The sequence below is a fragment of the Astatotilapia calliptera genome, chromosome 20, assembly GCF_964374335.1.
Source record: "Astatotilapia calliptera chromosome 20, fAstCal68.1, whole genome shotgun sequence".
In the NCBI taxonomy this organism is placed as follows: domain Eukaryota; kingdom Metazoa; phylum Chordata; class Actinopteri; order Cichliformes; family Cichlidae; genus Astatotilapia; species Astatotilapia calliptera.
The window spans coordinates 11433180-11454353 of NC_137441.1; the positions used below are offsets into that span (position 1 = coordinate 11433180).

A 21174-nucleotide genomic window follows, 5' to 3' on the forward strand; every position below is an offset into this window, starting at 1 on the left:
TTGTCTTGCAACATATTAAGTATTGCAGAATGTTTCACGATACAACTGGTATCATGATTGTATCTTACGGTAATATACTGTGCGATCCCCACCTCTGGTGCTAAACCATGCAGTCACACCAACAGGCTTAAATCAAACTCTTTATGACTCCACATTAGGTCAACCGTCAGGAGTTTTCCATGCATGTCTGCACATATAAGATTTATTCAGTATGACCTGAATGCAGAATCCTATACTTAAACAAGACACTACCTCAAGGGCGCGCTTTTAGTTAGCATCAAAGAAAACTATCACACGTAGTCATTCTAATTCTGGTTCAGCAAGTCATGTGAACACAGAAGAAGAAATACCTGCAGAAGGCCAGAAAACTCATTTCAAAGGTATCAGCTGCTAACAAGAACACCTAGCTCTCTGGCCAACTGTTATGTTGCCAAAGGTGGAATATAAGCCTTTAACAACTGAGAAGTAGAAATAGAAAATGATTCGTCTGAACTAATTACATTTTAAAACTAGTCCGACTCCATTCATTGCGCTACAGTTTGGTGTTAAAACAGTGGATTTCTTCTGCACTTAACTGCTGAAATGGTTAAAAGCAGACATTGCTAGCACCACTAATGTCATAAAATGGTATAGCAGTAATATGTTGCCAGTTTATTAAGAACAAATAGCTAAAACAAATGCAGTCTTATGCAACAGTCCTGCAATAAATGCTACCTTACTGGAGGTTAGAATGTTGAGTTTATATTAAAACTGTTTTAGGGAGGGTCTGATTCAACTGGTTGTGTCAGTTTGTGGCGACGGTACCTCCAAAACGCTTCTACATAATTTTATACACCCCGGCTAAATGACAAGCACAACTTTAGTGAAATATAGTTTACCCACACCACAAACAAATTACATTCTCCACAATGATATTCCACTTGAATCCACAGCCTTTGAAAACAGTTTCAACAAAAACCCCATAAAGTGCTGCAAGGAAGTCTTTGCAAGAATTTTAGCTCGATGTACTAAATAAGCTGGTTAACTGAGTATATACAATAGCAGAGGTGCATTTCGAGTGAACCAAAAGACCTCCCACCCCATCAAAAATTTTTAGAAACTCTATAAAAACCTCGAGTGTGTCATATGTGTATTTGAAACTCAGTAGTAGGAGGGTTTAAAAAATAAATAAAATTTTAGCTACTGAGAACCCAAATTATGCATCATGATCGATCAATATGAGTATTTTCATTCCATTTTTGACTCTTTTTTTTTTTTTTTTTTTTTAGTGATAACATTTATTAACAAAAGAGAAAAAAACTCAATTAATACTTTCAGGATTAAAAAAGTGTAAACTTTCACAAAATATAAAACGGACACATTCGAACCATAAATTATAAACATGTAGTCATGCATTTTGTTCACAGGGCTGCATACTGTTAAGTCTTACATTTTTATCTTACAAATAAAATAAAGTTAGATATTTCTCATGTGGTATGTCATGGATATTTACATTTATTATTCATTAGTATTTAATGCATTAGTGTGTGGAGTACCATGGAGGATGCTCCCAGAGTGAAGGTTAGAGTGTTTAAAGGACTAAGAGTGTGGTATCTTCTTGTGCGTGCGTGTGCATCTGTGGAAGGGTTTTTGCAAACTGGAACTATCCTGCCTGAAAGAAAAAAAATATCAAACCCTACTGAACCTAAATGATATTTATCTGATGTCACAAGCTGCCAAAATATCTGAAGTCAGGATATGACAAATGTCCTATGTCATCTGGTGCAGGTTTGCCAGCCAACAAACTTATGAGACACCATAAGTCAACTTGTCATAGTCTGAGTGGTGTAGTAGGTGTGATCCCTCATGACAACAGTAATGTACTGCACTGACAGACCGGTGTACGCCTGTGATGGTTGCTCACTGTAGAGTAGCTGGATCTTTCCTAGTGTCCAGTGATCTATGGAGGTCCTGTATGGGGAGCCTGTGGAGACCCCTGATAAGGTTGAGAAGGCGGCGCCCACGCTCCGGCACTGGGAGGACGGCTGAGCTCACCACTACCTGACTGATCCAGCTCAGCACTATCGCAGTCAGAATCATCGCACAAGGCTCGACTCTAAAAAAAGAGCAGGAAGAGGAAAAAAGTGTGCGATACATGACCAGCAGCAGACATGAGCATAAACCTAATTTCAGTGTCAATGATCCAAAAATGGAAGCGTGAAATAAAAGATGGGAACCCGGAATTTGGAGTGTAATTTTAGCAGTGGTGGGAGACCCTGTATTTAGACAGTTTCATTTTGTGTGTTTGTTTTATTTAACTAGATCATTATGATGAAAAAGTTGATCGCACATTTAGTGCTAAGTGATGAGACTGGTTGCCTTGCTTTCACTGCCACTGGGTGTGACATTTTCCTGCAAAATCAAAGCTTGATTGAAGAACTAAAGGAGAAAGAGGATGGCACTTTGTTTGTATGTGAAATGGTTGACACTTAAATAACCTGAACAGGCATAAAATATCAACCACACAATTGAAAAGAGGCAAACAAGGCCAAGAAGAATGAAGTGAAAGTAAAACAATTAGAGCCTTCCAGGGATGAGATTTAGTTGTTGCCACTAACACAAGCAGGTGTTTTAAAATGCATCCATTCATCCATCAAGGTATTCAACTGCAACTTTAAATAAAATGATCAATGGTGAAAAGTAAAAATAACTGTATTACATGGTAAGATATCATTGGTGTAGTTGGGTAAAGTGAGAGAGTTTCTCTTCGTCTGATACAATCTGACAGTTGTGTTCATTGTGTTCAACAGGTCTATCCTCAGGGTCACCACATTAAACTGAAGGTTCATAACATAATTAAAGAGAATCTATAATGCTCATTTCTGGCTCTTGTCTCTATTAGAGTGGCTTTGAATTAACTCCAGTTCCCCTCACCTTCTAACTTTTTTTTTTGGCAGTCTGTATTGCGCAAAAAGTAAAATATAACCCTGAACTGTATCAGGGTAGTCTAACATGAAATAAGATAAAATGCATATAGTCAAGTACAGGTTTTGAGTCGTACGTTTCACCAGTGGCTACACTCGTCTAAGGAGAAGACCAAAGCTGACACATGCGGTCCTCTGTGCAGCTTCTTTACCTCATTAGGATTCTGCCCGGCATCCAGCTGAGCCTTGGACTGGCCCAGAGCTCCGTCTCTCTCTGACAGGCCATCAGAAGCCTGGGCAGGGTCGGTGTTGTCCACAGGGATTTCTGACCCCTGAGAGAGGAGGTCGTCGCTGCGGTCATCCAACCTGTCGTCGGTGTTAGTGCTGACAACATCGGGAGTACCGCTGTGAGAGTGGTCAGTTGTGTGGCCCTCTTCACCGTCCGATACAGACAGATTTTCTGAACTGAATGTAGACACCGACTGGCACTTGGTAATGCTGGTCGGGCGTCTGGAGCGATTAAGAAGGAACAAAACAAACAAACAAAAAAAGAATCTCTGATTCTGGTAAAGATTGACATAAATTTGCTCTCTGAATAAAACAGCAACTTGTTAAAGAGGGAAGATGGCTGGAGGGAATTTTCAAGTAATGAAGGACAGTTACTCACCGTCTCCGTGGTAACTCAACCTCACTGTCAACTTCACCCTCCTCCTCTTCTGATGACACTCCACGCCTCTGTAGTCAGAAACATGAAAAATGCACAAGTGAAAACGATCACCAAGGGGACAGTGAGGAGTAAGGAGCGGTATCCTGCACCGTACCTGTTTGCGTGTGATAGCTGCCCTGTACAGAATGGCTGAAGGTGTGAGGTGCTGACTCCCGATTCCACCTGATGCTCCCCGGGGCAGCCTCACAACACCTGCTCCCTCCTCTTTATCTTCCCCATCGTGAGGAAGGCGTGGAGATCCCAGAGAGCCCCGTCCTGCTGCTGCCCCCCTCCCACACGGTGAGTCCGGGCTGCTGGAGAACGGGAATGATGCGGCATCCTCGCTGGGAGTGTCACTGCGTGGGGGGGTTTCTGTGAGATCATCCAGACCGGCCGCCCCTCCCTCTGACCCCCCTAAACCTGCAGAGGCACTAAGGCTCCCTCCTCTCTCCAGCCCACCCACAGAGGGCTCCCCTTTTCCTTGGCTGTCTGCCTCTAGCGTGGTGCAGATGAGGTCAGGGCTGGAGGAGGATAGCTGCCTCTGTTGCTGCTCGTGACTGAGGCCCCGCAGGGCTGCGGAAGGCTCCAGGAGCTGCTTCGAGGTGTTAGTGGTAGAACTGTTAACTTGGGCAGTTGTGTCCCGGTTAGGGGAGGATTGATTGGCTTTAAGTCCAGCCAGGTCCCCACTGCTGCCCTTACCGGGCTTACGATGGCGGGTCTTTACCCTCCGAGACCGGCTGGGAGAAGTGGAGCTCCTGTTAGGGCAGGCTGGAATAGTGACTTGCATTACGGAGGAGTCCATTTTGGGAATGATTACCTCAGACTTAAGAATGTCTGGCCTGAAAGAGTGGGAAGGATTAGTCAAAAACTACAATCCACAAGGCTGATGAATATTCACTGATTTATTCCAGTTTCACCCAATAAAATGAAATCTCACACCTCTTTCCCGAGGGAAGTTTTTGTGGGACGTTTCTCTTCTTGATGAGTTTGTCCATGGAATTTGACGAGCTGCTCTGTCTGGAACTATGGTGCTTGAACAATCCCGGATACTTCTTATCCAAAGACTGTTCTCTCCTAGAAAGAAAATGCCACCAAAGTGTAAATGCACTAAGGCTTATTTGCAAATGGTGCTCGCATTTCAAAAACATATACTGTGGTTTCATGAATTTATTTGCACCTCTGCAACTCTTTCTCTTTCAGCTCCAGCTGCAGCATGACAGCACTGAGCTCCATGTAAAGGTTGTTAGCCCTCTCCAGTTTTCTCTCATAATGCTCACGAATATCCAGAGCATGCCTGAGAAGAAAAGAAGCTGCTGATGTCACTGTGCATCCGCATGAGAGAATCTAAAAGCTCTACAATAGATGTGAACGCAAGACACTTATTTCATTCACAGGGGCAGACTAAGGACTGACAGCGAGAAATAGGACAGAGGGGAAGCGGCCTCTTGCATGTCAGCTAACATAGTAAAATATCAGTATCTTTAGCCTGCTAATTGTAAAGCCTTGATTTTGCATGAAACTATTTTAACAGTAAAAAGCAAACCTGAGCTCCTCTCGGCGTCGGTTGATCAGCTCCTCATCGAGTCGGTGGAGACAAGTGCCATCAGATTTAATCTTCTCAAAGTGCTGCTTCACCTCTTCCCTCCATTCAGCCTGATGAGAGTACATTTCTGTTAACCAGCTCTGTCTCCTCAGAGGTGACTTCAAAAATCAGGTCTCTTTTGTACATTTAATGTCTGATTGCTTTGCAAGCACATGTAGTTGTGTCCCTTTGTCTACGTCTATGCAGATGGGCTACAAATTAAAAGAAAAATCCAAACCCTTGATGCCTACAGCAGGGATTTGATGGTTCTGCTATGCTATGCATGGGCATTTTGGTGGCATGGTGAAACATTTATATCGTGACAGACGTGGTCTCTTACAGCATCACAATGAGGGGCTACCAGTGTGGTAGACAAGCCTCTCCAACCACCATCATCAAAACACCGAATGAGAGAATATCTTTGGCAGAATAGTGCTCTATCAGTCTAAAACAGTTCAAGAGACTTGGAGACAGACACTCAGCTTTTAAAGGGATTAAAACTTTCTTTTTTGAAAAAGCTTATAGTTAAGACTTGATTATGTGACCCTGAACAGTTTCTTAGTTAACACCTCTATAGGCTTAAGCTGCTGGGGGACGTCCCATGATCCATTTCTTTTCATTTCACTCTCCTCTTTGCACTCATGATGTGTTTATAATCTGCTACTGCATCTCACCAACCTCAATTATTTCTCCCACAGTTTGTGTTTAATCTTTGGTCTCTTTCTACCCTCTCCTTTTTTTTTTCCTATTCTCTTTACCTTCACCCAACAAACTGGCCAAGGTAGATGATTGCCCCTCACTGTGCCTGGTTCTGTCTAAGGTCTCTTCCTGTCAAAAGGGAGTTCTTCCCTCCCACCGTCACAAGTGCTTGGTCATAGGGTTGTTGAGATTTTCTCTCTAATATTGCAGCATCTTTAACTTACAACATCAAGCACTTTGATGAGACTGCTTTTGTACAGTGGCACTATATAAATACAACTGAATTTTATTTAACTGAGAATCAATGTTAAGATGCATTAAAGCAGTTCTGGTGGATTATAATGGCTCACCACCTTACTAAGGCACTTTATATTGGTTTTTCATTTAACTGCTCACACCTCTGTATATATATGTGTATCTTAAAATGTAATTAATTTTTTAAAGTCCTTCCATTCAGCTGAAAATTACCTGAGACTTGAAGTATGTTTCTTGAGGAGTCGACAGTACATCGGCTGATGCTATATCCAGATGAAGAAGGATCTGGCGGAAAGAAGGTCTATTTCTGGGCTTACAGTTCCTGCAAATCCAAGATGGGAAAACACAGCTGTGCACATTTACAATGCACTGTAAAATCAATAAAATCCTTAAACCACAGACTTACAGCTCCCTGTACAACTACTTTCAACCCTCGCCTCTACTATTCTCATCTGTCCTCTCCTCCCTGCTGTGCTCATTTTTTTTTTTTCATTCCAACTGCCCATTTCCAGACGCTGCTCACCAGCACTGTCTGAGGAGGATCTTGAAGCCATCTGGACAGCTCTCCGGTATGGGGAGCTGAAGGCTGTTGTTTCCCACACCCCAGATGATTGCAGATGAGTCGACGTCTTTATAAGGAATCTCTCCTGTAAGCATTTCCCAGAGCACGACTCCAAAGGACCTTTAAGAGGAGTTAAGCTTTATTTATTCAAGAAATCTCACTGAGGTCAAAATATCTTAACGAAAAGATAAAATGCATGCATACGAATCACAACAAGGCATTTTAAACAAGCTTCAAACATATCTCAACTATTAATTCACAATACCAACAAGCTATCTGCATATTTTCTTTAGTGTAGTATTTTAAAGATAATTGTTAAATCGATGTAATCGATGAAGAAGCACAACTTTTTCTAGCCTATAGGAAAAAAAGTGTGAATGTTAACCAGACTTACCAGATGTCCACCTTTTCTGAAACCGGCTCATTCCGAATAACTTCAGGAGCCATCCAGGCTACAGTGCCGGCAAACGACATCTTGGTGCTCTTGTCACTGAGCTCCTTTGAAGTCCCGAAGTCAGAGATCTTCACCAGGTCATCATGTGTGATCAGCATGCTGGAAAGGTGAGATTACATAATAAACAATTTAAGCTCTAGTATCAAAGAAACTGTCAGTACACCAGCTGTGCTTCTGAGTCTTACTTGGGGGACTTGAGGTCTCTGTGGATGATTTTGTGGAGGTGTAGGTAGTTCATGCCACCTGCAATGCCCATGGACCAGTCAACCAGGAGGGAAGGTGTGATTTTACGGCCTGCCCTCAGCACCTCATACAGCTGCCCTTGAGCACAATATTCCATCAAGATACAGTAACAGGGAGCCTGGGTGCATACACCCCTGAAAGGGAAGTGCAATCAGAGTTAAATAACTGGGAGATATATATCCTAATATATATAATAAAAAAAAGGATGTAGCTTCCTCACTTGAAAGTAATAATGTTGGGATGCTTGAGTTTGCGGAGATGTTTGATCTCAGTCTCTTTGATGTCCCGCACTTTCTTCACAGCCACCTCTTCTCCGTGGAACTTGCCAAGGAAGACGGCCCCCTGTGCACCGCTGCCCACCCACTGCAGGTCAGAGATTTCCTCAAATGGAACCTCCCAGGACTCTAAACTCAGACCAACAAGTAAACAATGTGAACCTCATCAAGTATGCAACTGCAGAAAAGTTATTCACAATACCAAAGACACTGCAGCAGATGATTTCCACCCATCATAATGGCAAAGCAACCTACTCTCAGCTTGGACAGAGAGATTGTTTTGTTTTGTTTTGTTTTGTTTTGTTTTGTTTTGTTTTGTTTTGTTTTGTTTTGTTTTGTTTTGGGGGGTGGGGGGGGGGGGGGTGCATCCATGCTACACATTAGAATAAACTGGCAGGACACAGTTACATCATACAAAGTGCCTGCTATGGTCAAACAAGTGGGATATTGACAACATATCCACTAGGCCATTGCATTTGTATCCAGAGATAAGGAGAAAAATAGGGGGAAAGCACTTGTAGTCTAATCTGCCTGTCATCCGTCACGCTGACTTTACTTAAACGACTGTGAAAGCACGGTCACTAAAGATGGACGAGCTTGACAGAATAAAAGAGACAGCTGGATCAATTCTTCATGAGGTCCACTGAAGTGTTTAGATCTCTTGAGAGCTGCAGCAGCAGCAGTGGAGCCAGATGCACATGATGCTCCCACCTGACCAGCTGTGAGATCTCAGTTTAGCTGATGACTGTGGGTGAGCCTGGCTGACAGACTCGAGCACAGTCGTGCTGCCAGCAGGACAAAGTGGCAGTCAGGGAGCGCAGGAAATAATGGAGTTCTGGGTTTGCAAAATACAAAAGTACATTTATAAGTGCTGTTCTTAAGTACAGTTTGAGGTACTCATGCTTGAGTATTTCTATTTTCTGCCACTTTACCCTTTCGCTCCACTAGATTTCCCGGGCTAAAATATATCTTTTTTTTTTTCCTGCACCACATTTAACTAACAACAGCCATAGTTACTGTTAAGGACCTGACACAGAAACTTATGAAAAGGCTATGTAATCCACTGTTTAAGGGTAACACGGCAGCTACCAACCTGTTTGTCTCATCATGTTTTATTAAAGCAGATGAGGCCCAGGACAAATTATCCAATGTTTTACAAGAAAACAAAAAGTAAGAAGCAAAATTAATACTAATAACAGCTCTGCTTCTGGTGGTTCATTCCTCCACCACTGTCAAGTTGAGGCTTAAACTATTCATTTTCTGTGGTGAATCGCCATGTTTAACATGCATAGTGGAAGAACAGAGAGCATAGACACAGTGGCGCCTTATCTGCACATACCTTCATGATTATGTTTGTGTTCAGTGGAGTAGGCCTTTCCAATCATGGTCCAGACTGGTTTCAGGCAGCCAAACAGTCCCTCCAAAAAACCTCCACTTCCTGATTGTAGGCGAATGTTCTCCGACTGGCTCCGAACAGCACCAGCCTCCGGACTGTGGCCCGCCTCGGCCCCGCCGCCACACTGGCAGGCCTCATGTTCATTTAGTTTTAGCACGCTGTTGTCAAAGTGGGCTGAGGGTCCATCACTGGGAGTGGGGCTGCTTCCACCGGGCACTCCCTGTCCGCCGGTGTCAATGGACAATACGTTACGAAGGACACACTGTGTGGGGGTCAGGTCAGTTTCAGGGGTGCAGGCAGGGGTGTCTCCATCGAGTCTTCGATAGGGAGGTTCTGAGATGGGGGTACTGAAGCCTGACAGGGAGGGGGAAGGGGCACGGGGCTCATGGATACAGGTCCCACTCATCAGGGGTTTCCCCAACACAGCAGGTCAGGGTGGATGGAGGATGGACAGATGAGAAGAAAGCCTGGAGGAGAAGATTTGTGATAAGAAGTGAATTAGAACAAATGTTGATGTATAGGTTCGTTTCAGCACTGGACAGCTCCAGACTTAAACCATACACTGGCATTATGAAGCTGTTCAGCGCTGAATTAAAGGCTAACTTGGCACCCGGCTTCCATTACAAGCGATACAAAACACCAAAACAGAGGGAGTCGTGTTGTGAGTTGGGCAGCGAGCCAGTCTCCCAGTCTATCCACAGCCACTCCAGTCCCACAACTAAATTCTGTCTGAATCATGTAGTAGAGCCTCATCTCTGTGTCTGTGAATGGGAAAACCAGCCGGCCCAGTGGAGCCATCACCCAGAGTGGAAACTGGCTTTATGAATGAATCGACCACAGGCTGTTGTACAGTCCACAGCCATGACTGTCCCCTGTGCTTTAATTGTTCCTCTGAGCAGCACCAGGGTCTGACAGGATGCAAGCGAAGCAGCTGGTATATGCTGCCCATCATTTGCTGAGTGAAGAAGAGCATTGTGTGTGATGAAGAATATGACGAATTGCATAACCACCTCCGCGTGTGCATGTGTACGTACGTACGTGCGTGCATGTATGTGTATGTTAGAGAGGGAGAGAGGGGGAAAGAGTGGGAGCCAGAGAGAGGAACCACATGTACCCAATTCATGTATCCTACACCAGCTCCGTGTCTTGTACTGCACCACTGCACAAGAAGAGCCACAACGGCTGGGCGAAATGAGAGCGTAAAAGACGGGCAATAAACAACCACCAGGCCTGTGCGAAGGAGTAGTGCACACACACACACACGCACGCACGCACACACACACACGCAGGAAGATCAATCTTTAAATAACCAAGGATGTGATGATGACACTCAGCAGCATCATAGCCGACGTGCATGAATAGCAAGCCCGATGCCTACTATGCTCCATGCCAAGTCAAACTGCCGCAGTACATGTACATTTACTCAGCGCTGGTACCAACGCGAGTATTTCGTAATGTGAGCTTTCTCTTTGCACAAATATGATTTTGTAGCATTCATCGACGATGATTCGCTTCTTGGCAGCATCACTTCAGTGGTGCAGTGTGAGCGGCATGAACGCTACCCCACCAAGCAACGGATTCCTGCCTAAACGTACCTGATATCACATTTATTAAGCATTTAACCGGGTAGTATGACATTCCCATACCTTTCTGCCTGGTTGATGTCGCGTTGTCAAGTGAAGGGGTGGGCTCGGCTTTCTATTTGCCGGCGATAATGAGCAGATCGTTATTTTTTATTCGGTCCGGGATGTCTCTAGTATTTCCAGCGCCGATATCCACGAGTTTCACGTTACTGGGATAGATCCCAGCGGGTAAATTGTGTTATCAATAACCGGGGACCCATGCAACGTGAGGCGCGCTGGGTTTTTTGGGGGGGAGGGAGCTGTCTCCTTCCCAGTGCTGAATTGACGTCACGGAAATGCGTGTTACGCCGCAAGGGGGCGCTGCCACCTCCTCCCTCTGCAAACACATAGACACCAACGGAACTAAGCGCAGTTTTTATCTATCATTCCCAAAATATATAATTATGCACGCACGCCATTCACTGATTTCTGTGCTTGAGTTTGAACCGGAAGAAGGTCCTGTATGAGCAGCATCGAGCCAGGCTGCTGCTGCTGATGTGTCTTTGAGCAAGACCAGTCCAGGAACTCTGGATTGCCCCAGACCGTACGCCCTGATTCATTTATTGTTTTGTTTTTGTTCATAAACTGTGCTCTGTTTGGTGAAAACCTCTCCTGACAAACTATATGAGTCCTGTATTGTAGCTATCCCCAGAGCTGTCAAACTCGCGGCCCGAGGGCCACATCTGGCCCACCAAACGGCGTAATTCGGCCCACTGGATGGCGCAAAGTGTTAACATTAATTAATTACTCCAGTGTTTTTAATTAAATGCGCTATTATTATTATTATTATTATTATTATTATTATTATTATTATTATTATTATTATTACAGGAGTGAAAATGTCTGGAAAAAACTGTGTGTAAATGCTTTGTGCCTTTTCCTTGTGATCAGTACACTGCAATGCACATGCAGTTACAGTAGATTAAATAAATGTGGAAAAAAGAACAGAGATACTGTTGAATTTTACTTTGCCTAAAGAACTTTGGGCATTTTATATATTTTGTAAGTGAATTATTGAATAAATTAGAAAAGTACCTTACCAAGAAGTACTACCTTCTGTTCTCTGGCATTTTTTATGATGACTGGATTGAGGAGTGTCTTTCACTTGAGTTTATGCTTGTTTATTTTGATGTTTGTTTTTGTTTTGTAATCTCTATATAGGCTCCATGGCTCAGGTAAACGCCTTGAAATGATACTTCTTTAAATACGCCATTTTTGTTAAGATCAAGTAGTGAATTTGACACTCCCGACCTAAATAAATTGTACTTGTTTGCCTGTGTATGGTTCCAGTGTCGCTTTCTGTCCTGAAGAGGGCAGTGCGACATTTTTTCCCAGTTTGTGCACTGCAGGAAAAATTGTACTGTTTGTCCCTCCGTGTTGCCGTAGCTTACGCGGCGGGATTGACTTGAAGGAGCGTCACAACAAACTAGCATGTACTTTGACTTTGTTTTTGAAACAACGAATGAGAATTGACAGCACTATACAAAACACACTACGAGGTAAGGACCACTAAATACAAACGAGGCTCTTGCCAAAGCATTATAAGATTACAAACTAGTTAACTTTCTTCAGCTGGTGATGTTAGCTAGCTTCCCACGCTCTAAAAGCTACAGCGTCCACTACTTCTGTGTCTGCCTTTACCTGACGAATCCACTGTGTTTTTGCAGGGTCCGGTGGAATAATTTCTCCGTGTAGAAGATGTGCTCTCTGGCTCTTTTCCCCCCTCCGTTGCCCTACGGACAGACCACTGTGTGCGAGTCCAACAACGAGTTGCTGTCGGGGAGCAGCACTGAAGACCAGCTGAAGCAGGTCCGACTCAAACCTACAGACTTATCAGTCTCAGCTAAGACAGACAGTCATGTTTCCAGTGGGGTAACTTATTAAGAGTCATTTTGTAGTCTTAATTATTATTTGTTTTTTGTAATTGCTTTTTCAATTCAGTTTAGTTTGTTAGTTTTACGTCAGGATTTGCCCCTTTCAATTAATGGTAAACATTTAAGAGTTAGGGTTTGTTTGTTTTTTTTGTGTTTTTTTTTTGGTTCAGCATTACCATATAATTTTACCATATAACTTATGACATTCAAGATTTAAGACGTTCAAGACAGACTGATTCCTTGTAAGTCTTGTAAGTTAATATCAGTCTTAAATAGTTTGCTTTTTCCCAAGTAGATTTTACTCTAATTTTCATTATAATAAACCTTAGTATTGGTGCTCCCTGAAGTTGCAAGTAAGTAGAGGTAGTGAAAGTTTAAATACCTGGTAAAGCAATAGGAAGTGCACAAATGAGGTGACGTGCAGGCTCCTTCAACTCCTTCATTTCATTTCATTTCATTTGATTTTGATTTTATTGATTAGCATTCAAATTCAAATCTCAGTGAAAACAGTGAAAAAAAAAAACAAACAAACAGTGAAAACAGAACAAAAATCTACCATAAAGAAATCAGTAGTTAAATCAGCCCCAACTACTGATTTTGAAGGATAGCAGCAAGAGTGAAAGGGAAGAAATACCAGATCTGAGAGCTGTTGTGATGTATAGTTTGGAGATGGAAAAGAATAAAGAAAAATTCCTTTCCCATAAAATAAAGTGTTTAACAGCATTTTAGCTCAGGCTTGTAGGTATTTGTGTGGGTTAATTGCGTTTTTGTTGTTATTCATCCTCATTTTGAACCACAGGAGTGTACTGTGTACAGATTTTCTTTGTGTTATTAAGCAGTGTAAAATCAATGGTTATCAGCTTACTCTTAATTCCGACTTTCTGTTTCTGTTCTGTGTGTACTCACAAAAAAGGAGTGGTTGCTTCAGTCTTCATCAAAATATACAATTTAAGTGCCCCATACTTCAGAGGCACCAGATGTAAAGAGAAATAGAAATCTATAAAAACAATATAACAACAAAGCAAACACAGGTGGTGCAAATAAGGCAAAAGAGCAACTCTGGCTCTAATCATTAATCTTATGAATTCATAAGTTAATATATAAATTTAGCTTCTTTGTGTTCACACAAAAGAGCTTCATTGTATTTTAATTAAATTATAATCCCTTCAGTGTGCTCAGCTCTGACACAGTCCCATAGTCTATTAAAGGAGATGTATCAATCACTTACGCTTTTAGGCAGATCAAAATGAAATTAATTTTCCTGATTTAGGTTTCTTAGTGATAACTAACCTGCAAATACATTTATTAATTTATTAATTTATTTTTTCATCTTCAACTCAATGCGTGCAGTACAATGGACTGCCTTACTGACAGACTTTATCTAGTAGTATAACCAAAGTAAGCTACACTGATTGATTGATTGGTAATTTATTTCAAGCATGTAAACAATAGACAGGTACATTTAGAAAAGAAAATAAGAGAGAGAGAAAAAAAAACTAACACTCAACAAGTTACATGTATGTGCAGAAGTGATGTGAATTAACCGATACACAAAGGCTACTGCCATCAGGATATCTCATTCACATTAAAGGTTTTTAAATGTGATTTAAAAACCTCACTTGTTGGGGTCAGGCTGATGTAGAGAGGCAGCTCATTCCTAAATGTCCATTATGTTGTTGTATTTTCTGCAGGACTTTAGTCCTCCTAGTCTGTCTTTCCCTCGAGAGTCTCTGAAACTTCACAGCCGCACAGAAAACAGCAGCAAGGCAGCTTTCCTGGACCACTCGGAAACCCTGTGGATGAGGAGTGCAGCAGCATGGTACGTAGCCAACATATAGACCACCTGATAACAAAGCCGTGCAATCATTTACCAGCTGTTTAAGTACACCTGTGTTAAATGTAAACTTATATATAAACTTAAAGCCTAACAATCCTGCAATAAATTGCACCTTCATGAAGGTTGTACTTTTCAAGTTCTGTTGAAAGTGTGTTGCCTTTGTAGCCCTGCTAAACTGCTGCCAATACTGTTTCTTTTTTTTAGTGTACGCTCATTGATATCAATGGATTGGGCAAAATAAAATAAAAAATCACCACTCAGTGTATTGCTGTACAGCTCATTTAAAATGAAAACATTAGCGTGCAAATATATCGTGTAGTTCAGCGTTCCCCAACCCCTGGGTCACGGACCGGTACCTGTCCATGAGTTGTTTGGTTCCGGGCCGCGAGAGTTGAGGCTTGGGTGTGAAATTTATGGTTTTGGGGATTTTTATCGTTAACTCAGTTTCCCTGGGTCTTTTGTTGTAGTTTTGTGTCTTATTTTGAAAGAAATATTTACACGTTACCATAGCGACCAGAGAGCATTAAAGGGCAGAGAGGAGGATGTTACTCTCAATGTTGTCGGCGCATTTCAGGAGGACGCTGCTAATAAAGTTACACAATTACACAGTGAGTTCGTGTTTATTATTATATTTACAAAATATCACAGTTTTTGTCTTGGTTGTATCATTTTATTTTGTTGTTTTTATCCGCGACACCAAAGGCCGGTCCGTGAAAATACTGTCTGACATTAAACCGGTCTGTGGTGTAAAAAGGTTGGGGACCGCTGTTGTAGTTGAATCGCCACAGCAGCTAAATTTCAGGTCTAAGTTGATCTTTGTGGCACAACTTTAAACCAAAGGGTTTGTGGTGTGCTCGCTCTTCTCCTCTGGTTACATGCAGTTGTTTTGATAGCAATAAGTAAAATCCCAAATAACTCTGAAACAGTCAGTGCAGCAGCAAGAAATCAGAGCAACTAAACAAATAGTCTAACCTGATGTCTTCTCCAAGCTTTAGAAACAAAAGGGGGCTTCCTTAAAAACAACACATGTACTACACAATATACAGGATGTATCAAAAATCATCTGATTTCAGCGTGCTTTAAATGCACAGCCATTCACCAGTAATGATCAAAATATGTATTCTTAGAAAGAGAGGATTTCACGTGGTTGCCCATAGGTAACGTAACAGCAGTGGTGGCTGCAGTGACTCCAGACATGCAGAAGTATGGGAAGAGTTTGATTATCATATGGATATGTGCCGTGTGTCTTTCGTATGCAAAACTTTATAATCACCCATGTTTTTTTTTTCTTTTAAATTTACCACAAACTATAGCCTTTTAAATTAGATTGTTTAATTCTTTCTTTATTGACACCGTAAAATATTTCTTGATATTTATTTATTTAACAGACATCCCATTAAATAAAGATACATTTTATTGGGCAATAATAAAGACTGTAATTCATTCTTCACCTCTCCTTATCAACGCAGCCTCTCATCCTCAGGATGTTTTTAAAACCTTCCTGCTTCAAGGGCACAGGAAGGATTTCTGTTCGCAGCTGTTCAATTAAATTGCTCTGGACAAAATTCTCAACCAAATTAATTCGGTAGCTTTTAATCACTGTGTTTTTCAGAGTAATCAGTTATGTTTAACCTTTAGCAAACAGCAATCTGCGAACGTGCTGTCAGTCAGTTATAAAACAGCCACGAATTAGTAAACAGGACATCTCTACAGCTTAAACAGAAGGCAGCAGCTGCACCTCATAGTCATGCAAAGCATCTCAATCTGCCTGAAAAGTCGCACCTTATTTCTTACTTGATACAGAGCAGCTGATAAAAGTGTTTCAGGAACGATTTTATCACGTTGTACTGAGTGTATGACAGACAAAGAAAATGTGTTGATCTTGTCCGTGTGTTCCAGGAGGGATGGCGGTTTGACAGGGTTACTGAATGAAATTACCAACTCCCACCCACACGGTACGTGATGCCCCAAAATCTCGTGTTTTGCTTTAGCACATACATCCCTAAACCTGCACACACAGTAATGCGCAAACACGGTGACTCTCCTGTTATCTGCGATTTTGCAGTGCCCAAATGGTTGTCGATGAGTTCTGGTTGTATCCTGGCATTGCTCCGATGGGTCTCTTCTTTTCACGGCTCCCTGTTTCCTCATCTCACAGTAAGTTCTCTCTGCTCGTTAATTATCTTCCACTTGATTATCAGTCGCTTTTGGGTTCAGATTTAAGTGTTTTTATTTAATTATATTTTAATAGTTGAGCAGTGAAGACATGATTGCTGAATTTTCACAAGTGCTGAACTGGTAAGCACCAACTTGGTGAACTGTTCATTTTTCTCATAGTTAAAGCATTCAGTTATGTTTTTTTTATTGTTTATTAATAATTTTTTGTTTTAATAAACAAATGTAAAGCTACAAGACCTGGCTGACTTATTCACTTTTTATGGTAAATGTGTCATTCTGAAAAAAAAACGATGTCATCTTAATAAATATTTAGAATTTTTTTTTTCTCTCTAAAAATGTTAATTCAAATCCTGATATTCAACCTTCTTTACCAGGTCGGACTGTGTGGTGCGAGCCTTTGCCTGGCATCCACATACAGATAAATTTGCTGTGGCCCTGTTAGATGACTCTATCAAGATCTACAACCCCAAAAGGTACCGAAACTAGATCTGAGGAAAGCACGCTGGTACCAAAATGTTCCTGCTTTCTTTGCAACTTGCTTTCATTATTTTGTTCGAGATCAAAGAGTAACACAATCTTCAAATGCGTCGTGTCAGGTTTATCAGCTTTAAAACCTTTTTACAGCATTAGATCATACTTGTCTTCTGCCAGCTCATAGATAAGGTCTCAGGTGGTAAACGAAAGTCTAAATGCTTTTAGTTGTTTCTTGGATTTTAATATTCTCTACACACACACACAAAGATGAAAATATTTGTCAATCAAAGCTCTACAGGGAAAAATGAAATCTTAAACTGTGTCAACCTCATCGAGCCATGTTCGGTTTGTTCTCTGAGTCATTCTGTGAGATTATTCTCATTGCTTTGTCTCCTTTTGTTCTCCCTCAGTGCCACAACTCCCACACTGAAGCACCGACTACAGAGGAACGTTGCAGTAGTGCAGTGGAAGCCGCTGTGTGCGTCTGCCCTCGCAGTCGGGTGTCAGAACTGTTTACTGGTTTGGCATGTGGACCCTTGCTCACTGTCAACCAGGTATGTAAATTCAGGTCATGTACGAAACATTGAATTCAGGTCTCTTAAAAAATGCCAGAAAAGCAAGTTTTACATTTAATGCGGTGCTGAATTTTTTGGTAGTTAGCTAGCAAAACATTTGTTTTGTTTTTTTCCCTACAGCTGTTGGAAGGCACTTATAAAATTAAAAGTGGCATTGTTGTGATATGTTGTGACATAGCAATACTGCTACCTGTAATAGGAGGCTGGCTCATTAAGTGTTAAAAGAGTTTTAGTAAAAACTTAAATCACAGATTACTCAGGTGCTTTGTTCTGGCAAAAAAAAAAAAAGGATTTCAGTAAGAATGAAATGGTGGTTTTGGAGCCGTACATTATAATCTATATTAGTACATTAAATTAAATCTCTTAAATTACATTTTTGACTATTAGAGTTTCAGTGTTGCGGTTTTGGACTTAAGACCGTCCATTGTACATTTGCCTTCCTGTGTAATATTAAAGTCGCCCTTTTTTTAATAGTGTTCATTTTTACCTTGAATTAAGCACCTTCACTGTTTCCTTATCGGAGCTGTATTTGCTCTCTAATATACCCCATTACTCTTCCTGTCATCTCGTTTCAGGCCTTCAGCTGGGTGTGCTCATGTTTTGTCTCATCCCGGTCACGCTCCTGTCACTTCCATCGCTTGGTCTCCCAGCGGATCTCTCCTTCTCTCTGCCTCGCCCATGGACACGGCAATGATGGTAACGAGGCTGCAACTTCATCTCTGAACTGCAGACGGTGATTCGCAAAATGACTAAAATTCACCTCAAATGCATCTTTCAGGTGTGGGACGTGGCTGCAGAAAGCTGCGTACCACTTCAGCGTGTTGGCGGCGGTGGGGTTACTTTCCTGTCCTGGTCTCCTGACGGTAGCCATGTCCTAGCTTCTACACCTTCAGCCCTGTTCAGGTGCGAAACAAAACTTAAGAGCTCAGAAGTTTTACACATCTCTCATTCGCTGATTCGGAGCTGCTGTAGTACATCTGCTGTGTTATAATAGAGGCCTGTTCATCCTAATGAATATTTATGAGCATGTGGGGGATTAGCAACATATGTTGGAGTTTAGCGTGTGTTAAGATTATAAAAGGACAAAAGCTTTAAAATAAAAAATCTCTTCCCAGGGTTTGGGAGACCAGAATGTGGACCTGTGAGCGCTGGCCGTGTATAAAAGGGCGCTGCCAGGTGAAACATTGTCATCATGTTTGATGTTTAAATAGGTGACGCATTTCTTTAATACAACATGTTTTATAGGCATTATTGTCTGTTTTGGTTAGTCTGGTTGTTGGAGTCCAGATGGGAGTCGACTTCTCTTCACTGTGCAGGGCGAGACGGTCATCTATGCTCTGACCTTCACTAACACACCAGGTTACCTTAACTGTTGGCATTAATGAGATACTTCTTACAACTTTTGAAACTTGACAGCTTACTTTATGGAGTTTTTAAAATATCTGTTCTTATTATTCAGCAGCCGTGCCTTCAGGCACATCAAAAGGGCCGCATGCAGCAGTTGTGGTGGCTGACCTGTCAGAGACGACTTTTAACACACCAGATGGAGACATCGTGTAAGAACTCTGAAAAAAAGTGGCTAATTGGCTATCTGTCAGTCTAACTACATGAAAACGAGTACATTGATCTTCCTGAAAGACCCAAAAAGAACAGTGAAAATTAGCACGCAGGAAGAATCCAGCAGGAAAATGACTGAGCTCAAAACCTTAGTGTAGCTTTATACTTTATTGGTATTTTAAATGTAAAAAATAATGCTCATTTACTGCCTTTTTACTTAAGTTCTCACCATAAATGTAGCTCTGTGGTCAGGTACAATCTTTGGTACTTCTTCTGCTACCACAGTTCAATTCTGCAGTATATTAAATTCATAGTTTTAGTTATTAATTACCTTTTGCATGCAAAACAAGTGATCAGCTTATAAAACATGATCCATTTTTTACAGATTACATTCCTCAGCAGTATTCCAAGGAGTAAAAATCCACTACGTACTTTGTTATATGCATCCATAGAAATGATTTGGTGCAGCAATGACAAACGGCACTCTCCATAATATATATTTTTTTTAATAGTTCAAGTACACTGTGTTCCCTCTGTAATTCCCTTTTTACTTAAATACAGCCTCTACATATTTCTACTGGGAAGTGACCCAAGCAGTTTAATGTTGGTCACCTCATGTCTAATTTGTTTGCCAGTGTTGGTGGAGAGATCCAGTCCTTAGCCTGGGATCCGAGGGGAGAGAGGCTTGCAGTGCTTCTTAAAGGTATCACCTCGTTTCTCTTCACCCTCATGGACTTTGTTAGCGTTTAAGTAACTCATCTCAGCCTTATTTTTTCCTCTCAGGTGATCCACGGGCAGCCGACCGGTCTCCAATCATTGCTGTGTTCAAGACAAGAGTCAGACCCATCTTTGAGCTTTTGCCGTGGTTTGTATATTTATTCATGTCGTACTTGCATAGCTTTATTACAGCTCACACTAATGTGTTTCTCTGTGAAACTGCTGTACTTCCTGTCTGCATGTGTTTGATTTGTTTTTCTTGTTCAGCGGTTTTGTTCAAGGGGAGCCAGGAGCCGAACCGAGACTGATGCAGTTCCACCCAAATTTCCGACACGGAGCTCTGCTCACTGTGGTCAGTCTTAAAATATTAAATTCCTGTTTTAGTTCCTTTATGCTGTTTTCATCCTTTATTTTTTAAACTCCACCTTAATCATGTCAGCCTTAGGGAATCCTAAGGTCCCTGAAAGTCAAAGCATCAAAATCCATTTCCTCAAAAAAAAATCAATCAAGTTCATTAAAATATAATTTATTGATGCTGGTTATCTGAGTCCAGGTATCTGATGTTACTGTTGATGTTTTCTCTCTTTGTTCTCAGTGCTGGTCCAGTGGAAGAATTACCCATGTGCCTTTCTATTTCCTGAGTGCCAGCATCCCGCGTTTGGGCCCCAGCGGCAGTCCGACACTGCCTCATGTCCAGGAAAGGCCCGCCGACTTTGCCAATCAGTCTCTCTTTACAGAGCTCATTTCCTGACTGCCCTCCACCCACCATCACACGGTCACTCATCATGTTTTGTTGTGGATTGTTAATAAATATGTTGAAAGTGCTAAATAAACACACGCTTGCTGCATTATTTCTCAAATATTTGTTAAAAGCTGAGGTTAAAGGTGATCTATGATGTGATCTATGACTTTGTGAAGACAATACTTCAAACTAAGATCTTCAAATTGATGCTATAGAGGTGTGTATTAAAGATCTCAGACAAGTATAAATCATATGGTCAAGGTTAGATCTTGTCAACATGATAACTTGAGAAAAATGTCACTCAGGATTTTGAATTGACACCATAGATGAATCTCTCCTCAAAATTTGGTGCCCTTAATTTCAAGGTCCGAGTTCAGGTTTTCTAAACATCCTGTGAATGCGATGTTCAAGAAAGATGTCACCTCAGATTTTCTAATTGATTCCACAGTCTCATTTGCTAGGAGGCCGATGGGCAGGACTGGTAGCTGCCAGCCAGTTTAATGATGTCACTGAGAGAAGATCT

General features: G+C 41.6%; 2 protein-coding genes across 4 annotated transcripts; one reads left to right on the forward strand and one right to left on the reverse strand.

Moving 5' to 3' along the window:
- Window positions 1-1471: 1471 nt before the first annotated feature.
- map3k12 (mitogen-activated protein kinase kinase kinase 12) lies at window positions 1472-12477 on the reverse strand. Of its 2 annotated transcripts, none has more exons than XM_080295568.1 (14): window positions 12339-12477; window positions 9019-9542; window positions 7625-7808; window positions 7347-7538; window positions 7102-7260; window positions 6669-6827; window positions 6359-6467; window positions 5153-5262; window positions 4787-4903; window positions 4549-4683; window positions 3725-4448; window positions 3571-3638; window positions 3116-3413; window positions 1472-2095 (listed from the first exon to the last, which is right to left on the reverse strand). In XM_080295568.1, the coding sequence occupies exons 2-14, from the start codon at window positions 9479-9481 to the stop codon at window positions 1940-1942; spliced, it is 2874 nt and encodes a 957-aa protein (XP_080151694.1). In that variant the 5' UTR covers window positions 9482-9542; window positions 12339-12477; the 3' UTR covers window positions 1472-1939. The 2 variants fall into 2 exon arrangements, with proteins under 2 accessions (XP_080151694.1, XP_080151693.1); XM_080295567.1 differs by lacking the exon at window positions 12339-12477 and adding an exon at window positions 10722-10966.
- aaas (achalasia, adrenocortical insufficiency, alacrimia) lies at window positions 12056-20742 on the forward strand. Of its 2 annotated transcripts, none has more exons than XM_080295569.1 (17): window positions 12056-12196; window positions 12365-12506; window positions 14263-14390; window positions 16308-16363; window positions 16474-16565; window positions 16660-16706; window positions 16961-17059; window positions 17471-17614; window positions 18211-18331; window positions 18414-18538; window positions 18751-18811; window positions 18904-18994; window positions 19095-19191; window positions 19828-19895; window positions 19976-20057; window positions 20177-20261; window positions 20505-20742. In XM_080295569.1, exons 2-17 carry the CDS (start codon window positions 12396-12398, stop codon window positions 20658-20660), a joined length of 1563 nt encoding a protein of 520 aa, XP_080151695.1. In that variant the 5' UTR covers window positions 12056-12196; window positions 12365-12395; the 3' UTR covers window positions 20661-20742. The 2 variants fall into 2 exon arrangements, with proteins under 2 accessions (XP_080151695.1, XP_080151696.1); XM_080295570.1 differs by having other exon boundaries at window positions 19098-19191.
- Window positions 20743-21174: the final 432 nt, after the last annotated feature.